This window comes from Physeter macrocephalus, chromosome 20, assembly GCF_002837175.3.
Source record: "Physeter macrocephalus isolate SW-GA chromosome 20, ASM283717v5, whole genome shotgun sequence".
NCBI lineage: Eukaryota > Metazoa > Chordata > Mammalia > Artiodactyla > Physeteridae > Physeter > Physeter macrocephalus.
The window spans coordinates 14514087-14521041 of record NC_041233.1 but is presented as its reverse complement, the minus strand read 5'-3'; the positions used below and the strand labels follow the sequence as shown (position 1 = coordinate 14521041).

Here is a 6955-nt window from a genome sequence, read left to right as displayed (position 1 = left end):
ATTCATTTCTAATCTCATAGCGTTGTGGTCAGAAAAGATGCTTGATATGATTTCAGTTTTCTTAAATTTACTGAGGCTTGATTTGTGATGCAAGATGTGATCTATCCTGGAGAATGTTCTGTGTGCACTTGAGAAGAAAGTGTAATCTCCTGTTTTTGGATGGAATGTCCTATAAATATCAATTAAATCTATCTGGTCTATTGTGTCATTTAAAGCTTCTGTTTCCTTATTTATTTTCATTTTGGATGATCTGTCCATTGGTGTAAGTGAGGTGGTAAAGTCGCCCACTACTATTGTGTTACTGTCGATTTCCTATTTTATAGCTGTTAGCAGTTGCCTTATTTATTGCGGTGCTCCTACGTTGGGTGCATATATATTTATAATTGTTATATCTTCTTCTTGGATTGATCCCCTGATCATTATGTACTGTCCTTCCTTGTCTCTTGTAACATTCTTTATTTTAAAGTCTATTTTATCTGATATGAGGATTGCTACTCTAGCTTTCATTTTATTTCCATTTGCATGGAATATCTTTTTCCATCCCCTCACTTTCAGTCTGACTGTGTCCCTAGGTCTAAAGTGGGTCTCTTGTAGACAGCATATATATGGGTCTTGTTTTTGTATCCATTCAGCAAGCCTGTGTCTTTTGGTTGGAGCATTTAATCCATTCACGTTTAAGGTAATTATCGATATGTATGTTCCTATGACCATTTTCTTAATTGTTTTGGGTTTGTTTTTGTAGGTCCTTTTCTTCTCTTGTGTTTCCCACTTAGAGAAGTTCCTTTAGCATTTGTTGTAGAGCTGGTTTGGTGGTGCTCAATTCTCTTAGCTTTTGCTTGCCTGTAAAGCCAAATTGATTACTATGTGTCTTGTCGTGTTTCTCCTTGGGTTTATCCTGTATGGGACTCTCTGCGCTTCCTGGAGTTGGGTGGCTTTTTCCTTTCCCGTGTTAGGGAAGTTTTCAAGGATAACCTCTTCAAATATTTTCTCAGGTCCTTTCTCTCTCTCTTCTCCTTCTGGGACCCCTATAATGCGAATGTTGTTGCATTTAATGTTGTCCCAGAGGTCTCTTAGGCTGTCTTCATTTCTTTTCATTCTTTTTTCTTTATTCTGTTGCACAGCAGTGAATTCCACCATTCTGTCTTCCAGGTCACTTATCCGTTCTTCTGCCTCAGTTATTCTGCTATTGATTCCTTCTAGTGTAGTTTTCATTTCAGTTATTGTATTGTTCATCTCTGTTTGTTTGTTCTTTAATTCTTCTAGGTCTTTGTTAAACATTTCTTGCAGCTTCTTGATCTTTGCCTCCATTCTTTTTCTGAGGTCCTGGATCACATTTAGCTGTTTTTCTGGGGTTTTATCTTGTTCCTTCATCTGGTACATAGCCCTCTGCCTTCTCATCTTGTCTATCTTCCTTTGAATGTGGTTTTTGTTCCACAGGCTGCAGGATTGTAGCTCTTCTTGCTTCTGCTGTCTGCCCTCTGGTGGATGAGGCTATCTAAGACGCTTATGCAAGTTTCCTGACCGGAGCGACTGGTGGTGTGTAGAGCTGACTGTTGCTCTGGTGGGCGGAGCTCAGTAAAACTTTAATCCGCTTGACTGCTGATGGGTGGGGCTGGGTTCCCTCCCTGTTGGTTGTTTGGTCTGAGGCAACCCAACACTGGAGCCTACCTGGGCTCTTTGGTGGGGCTAATGGCAGACTCTGGGAGGGCTCACGCCTAGGAGTACTTCCCAGAACTTCTGCTGCCAGTGTCCTTGTCCCCACGGTGAGCCACAGCCACCCCCCCCCACCCCGCCTCTGCAGGAGACTCTCCAACACTAGCACGTAGGTCTGGTTCAGTCTCCCCTGGGGTGACTGCTCCTTCCCTTGGGTCCCGATGCACATGTCACTTTGTGTGTGCCCTCCAAGAGTGGAGTCTCTGTTTCCCCCAGTTCTGTTGAAGTCCTGCAATCAAATCCCAGTAGCCTTCAAAGTCTGATTCTCTAGGAATTCCTCCTCCCATTGCTGGACCCCCAGGTTGGGAAGCCTGACGTGGGGCTCAGAACCTTCACTCCAGTGGGTGACCTTCTCTGGTATAAGTGTTCTCCAGTCTGTGAGTCACGCACCCAGCAGTTATGGGACTTGATTTTACTGTGATTGCACCCCTCCTACCATCTCACTGTGGCTTCTCCTTTGTCCTTGGACATGGGGTACCTTTTTTGGTGAGTTCCAGTGTCCTCCCGTTGATGATTGTCCAGCAGCTAGTTGTGATCCTGGTGCTCTCACAAGAGGGAGTGAGAGCATGTCCTTCTACTCCGCCATCTTGGTTCCAATCTCCCCAAAAATTATTTATTTTTTAATAAATTTATTTTATTTATTTTTGGCTATGTTGGCTCTTCATTGCTGCTCATGGGCTTTTCTCTAGCTGCAGTGAGTGGGGGCTCCTCTTTGTTGGGGTGCGCAGGCTTCTCATTGTGGTGGCTTCTCTTGTTGTGGAGCACAGGCTCTAGGCATGCGGCTTCAGTAGTTGCAGCACGTGGGCTCAGTAGTTGTGGCACGCAGGCCCTAGAGCGCAGGCTCAGTAGCTGTGGCACAGGGGCTTAGTTGCTCTGTGGCATGTGGGATCTTCCCAGACCAGGGATCGAACCCGTGTCCCCTGCATTGGCAGGCGGATTTTCAACCACTACGCCACCAGGGAAGCCCTCTCTTATGATTTTTTTTTCCTCAACTGCTTGTTGATTTATCTTTACATTAGATGATCCTGGTTCATTTGTCTGTGGATGTCTGTTTGCCATAGCTTGCCTCTAGAGACTATAGCGGAGGGGTAAAGAATGATAGTAGGTAGGTGTGCCAGTAGCTTATATTCAGGGTGTATTCACTGTCCCTTCTGAACATCAGTGGCCACTCTACAAGTGCCCTTCTCTTTGGCATCAATGTCCACAATAGTTTCTTTAGCTTTGGAGCAAATGCCATGGAGTCCCAGTGCTCTACATAAGCAGCAGAAGGTAAACAGGCTAAATGGTGCAGTTGCTCTACTTGCTTTCATTATTTTCCCCCTAAAGATTTCTCCCATTTCTGTATCAATTGAGGATGCCTAAATAAATGCAGCATTAACTCTGTAGCATCTTCTCAGTACATATGGGGCTGTAGTTTCATCTAATCAGTAATCTATAATTTTAGGTGTCATAAAAGCTCTTATCTACAGCATTATGAATTTTGAAAATTTTAGTCTTTTATGGGATTTTAGATGGAAGAGGAGTTGTACATGTGTGCTTAGTTCACTCTTTTGATAAAATCACTATTCCCTTTTGCAAACGTTCTTCCTGCTGCTTTTGGGGACCTATTCATCCTCTGTCACCCATTCAATACAGTCAACTTGGGTCTTCTAATAACATCACTCCTCAGGCCATAGTGACTAATTGAGAGTGGATGCATGACACAAGCACAGACAATAATACTGCGAGGAAGAATGTCTCTTTCTTTTGGAGTTGTTAAACTGGAGCTGCCTCTTTCATGTCTACCACCAGCTGAAGGAAGCCTGTCTGCAGTAGAAGGGAACAAGGCCCTTCAGAAAAAAGAAATGAAAAAAGTCTAGGAGAGATGAGAGACTGAACCACGTGCATGCATACACACACCCACATGTATTTACACACACACTCAATAACACTGTTGACTACTTAGATCCAGTTGGCTTTAGTCCAGTTTTCATCCCCTGCATTTACCAATTAGTGATCTAATAATATACCCCCACTTTTTTATTAATTATTTTGAGTGGAATTCCTTTCACTTGCACCAAAAATATAAAATGCACTTTCTGGCTAACTCATTCACAACCTTTATATTTCCTCTTAGATTTCACTTGTTACTGGAAGTGACCCTATTTTGTAATTACTTATGTAATCACTTCTCTCCTCTCATTTGACAATAAACTCCTTGAGGACAAGAATCATTGCTCATCACTGTGTACCCCTAGAACTTAGCACAGGCTTAGAGCACAATAGGAACTGGATAACATATGTGGAATAATGAATATATAATTGTTATAGTTGCATCATCTCATTTTAGTAGATGCTTGGCAGTTGACACCTGGTTAGAACCATAACTTAGGATATCTGCTATGAGTTTTTTGACCATCGTCATTGCTAATATCTAATAGCGTTCTTTGTGTGCAAGTATTCACTGTTTCTTCTAGTTTTCAGGTAACAAAAGCAAAGGACATAGCAGTTTCCAGGTTTCTGGGTGGGTCCTTAAGGCCAAAGAAAAAATATATTCCTTAAGGAGATTCTGGTTCCCTTACAGTTCTTAAGTCTGTGGATCTGTGGTCTAATTGCATTGTCAAAACAATAGATTTGGAGAGCTCCTGGCTTGGGTGCTTAAAAGGGAATCCTCATCTCTATAAATAAGGGTCACACAGTACTTCATCCACTAAGATGGCTACAACTACAGGTATCTGCTGCTTTCGTTTTCTGCTCCATTCTGTCATTATTCTAGCTCATTCTAGTTGTTTACTGCCTTTTTCAACGTATATTGCAAACAACAACACTATTATATGCGAACCAATGAATGAACTACAACACATGCTGCTTATAGAACTATACCTATTAGATTTCTAGATTATGAAAAATCTCAGGTCAAGAATGACTTACCGAAAATATGTCTCTAAGGTGTAACATGAAATTTCTTGAAAAAGGTGAGTAGAAATAGCTAGAAACAATTGTTAAATTCAAAAATACAAATTTAATTTTCCTTAAACTAAAACCCAAGAAAAGTATGAATATGATTTATTTATGTTCTTTATTAGTAATTAGAATATTTAGCCATTATTCTTAGAGGCAATTTACATGTCTTCTTATAATCATCTATCCACAGCTAAGAAAGAAACTAAATTTCGTCAGTGTTATCTACCTTGAATGCTTGCCTGAGATTTAAATTTGGAACATTTATATGGCTGTTGTATGGCCCTTGTTTGGTTCCAGAGCCCTGAGGTCAGTATGAATAATTACATTAGTGGGGCAGGCCTCTGCTTCCTCTATGAAAGGTTGTTAATTTAAAAAACGGTATTTGCACCAAAGGTTATCAGACACTTCTAAAATGCCATAAAATATTGTAGTATAACACTTGCTTTGGTTAATCCTTTAAAATTCTATGAATGGTCTAATTCTTTAAGACCCAACATCCCTTCCTTAAGGACTTTTTTTTTATAGCTCTGGTCAGCTTGGGGAAAATACAAAAGACAATAGAAAATAAATGAGCCAATCCTTGTCTGCTTTCTCCATTTTATCTTTCCATAAGCATAAATGTCACCTAAATATAACCTTAAAATGGAGAAGAAAGTCACGATTGTGTAATTAACAAAGGGAAAAGGGAGTTCTTTATGAAACTTTTTTCTTGATGATTCTAAATGTCTGCATATGCTGCTATTGAAGCCACTATCATTTTCCCAAAGTTTTGCTGAATAGATGAGATAGAATTGTATTCCTAACAGATAATTACTGCAATGCTGTCACACTGTATGATGTAATTCTGACATGGAAATGTTGTCAGCGAAACTTTGTCAAGTGACACCTAATTTAAGCTACAGCATGAGGAGATTGCAAAGAAGAAACTTTAAGGAAAGTCAAAAGCAAAAAGGGTTCCTTGTTTTCCTTCAGCTCATTTAAAAGGCCAGCATTAGAACAAGTACCCAAGTGGAGACTGAGACACAGTGACTGAGGTGTTTAATGAAGTAAGCAATTTATAAACTGCGGAATAACAATACTAGGGAAGACAGAACAGTTGGCACATTCCATCTGGTTCTTAACATCAGGGAAATTATAAAGATAATGTAAATATACCCTTATTCACTTTATTTATTTTTAAATAAATTTATTTTATTTTTTATTTATTTATTTTTGGCTGCGTTGGGTCTTTGTTGCTGCACACGGGCTTTCTCTCATTGCGGCGAGCAGGGGCTACTCTTCATTGCAGTGTGCGGGCTGCTCGTTGCAGTGGCTTCTCTTGTTGTGGAGCATGGGCTCTAGGCGTGTGGATTTCAGTAGTTGTGGCTTGCAGGCTCTAGAGTGCAGGCTCAGTAGTTGTGGCATACGGGCTTAGTTGCTCCGCAACATGAGGGAATCTTCCCGGACCAGGGCTTGAACCTGTGTCCCCTGCATTGGCAGGCAGATTCTTAACCACTGCGCCACCATGGAAGTCCCATCCCTTATTCACTTTATGTCTGACCATGGCCATTCCCATCTCCTATATTTCTAGGCAATACAGCCTCCTCAAGCAGTTGAGAATCTAAGGAGCACTTCTGATGGCATCTTTAGCCTCCTTAAGATGTTCTCTTACCCAGGATTCATTTCTAGTAAATACATATATGTGATTATATGTAAGGCTGTTCAAAAGTATCTTTAAGTAGACCATTTCTTGTAGAACTGCTATTATATGCACTGTCACTGAATCACTTATGTCGTATTAAGAGGGGTTACTATGTCCTGCATTATACTATATGCTGTGTAGAAAAACAGCACATGATCCTTGCCTTCAAGGAAATTACAGTTGGATTATGTTAAATATATCAATCCACAGGAAACAATTAGAAAACCGTATAACATGGTACAGATTTACATGCTTATTGGTGTGCTAAGAGTAGCCAGTATTCAGCAGAAAGAGATCAATTGGAATAAAATAATAGAACATGATTAAAGAGTTGTCTAACGACCCAAAACCTATGGGATACAGCAAAAACAGTTCTAAGAGGGAAGTTTACAGCAACACAATCATACCTTAAGAAACAGGAAACATCTCAAATAAACAACCTAACTTTGCACCTAAAGCAATTAGAGAAAGAAGAACAAAAGAACCCCAAATTTAGCAGAAGGAAAGAAATCATAAAGATCAGATCAGAAATAAATGAAAAAGAAATGAAGGAAACAATAGCAAAGATCAATAAAACTAAAAGCTGGTTCTTTGAGAAGATAAACAAAATTGATAAAC

The 6955-nt window shown here is 40.1% G+C and overlaps 1 protein-coding gene across 7 annotated transcripts in view; it reads right to left on the bottom strand.

Moving 5' to 3' along the window:
• The window catches only part of CABCOCO1 (ciliary associated calcium binding coiled-coil 1), a 141783-nt gene that overhangs the window by 95053 nt on the left and 39775 nt on the right, over nt 1-6955 (bottom strand). Inside the window, exon 6 of one of the 7 annotated variants that reach the window (XM_028481144.2) lies at nt 4619-4681. The exons of 5 other annotated variants lie outside the window; for them this stretch is intronic. In XM_028481144.2, coding sequence (XP_028336945.1) covers nt 4637-4681 — 45 coding nt within the window. In that variant the 3' untranslated portion in view covers nt 4619-4636. Of the gene's footprint in view, nt 1-4618; nt 4682-4984; nt 6124-6955 lie in introns of those variants that run through there. One more of the 7 variants, XM_055080837.1, reaches the window with a different exon arrangement.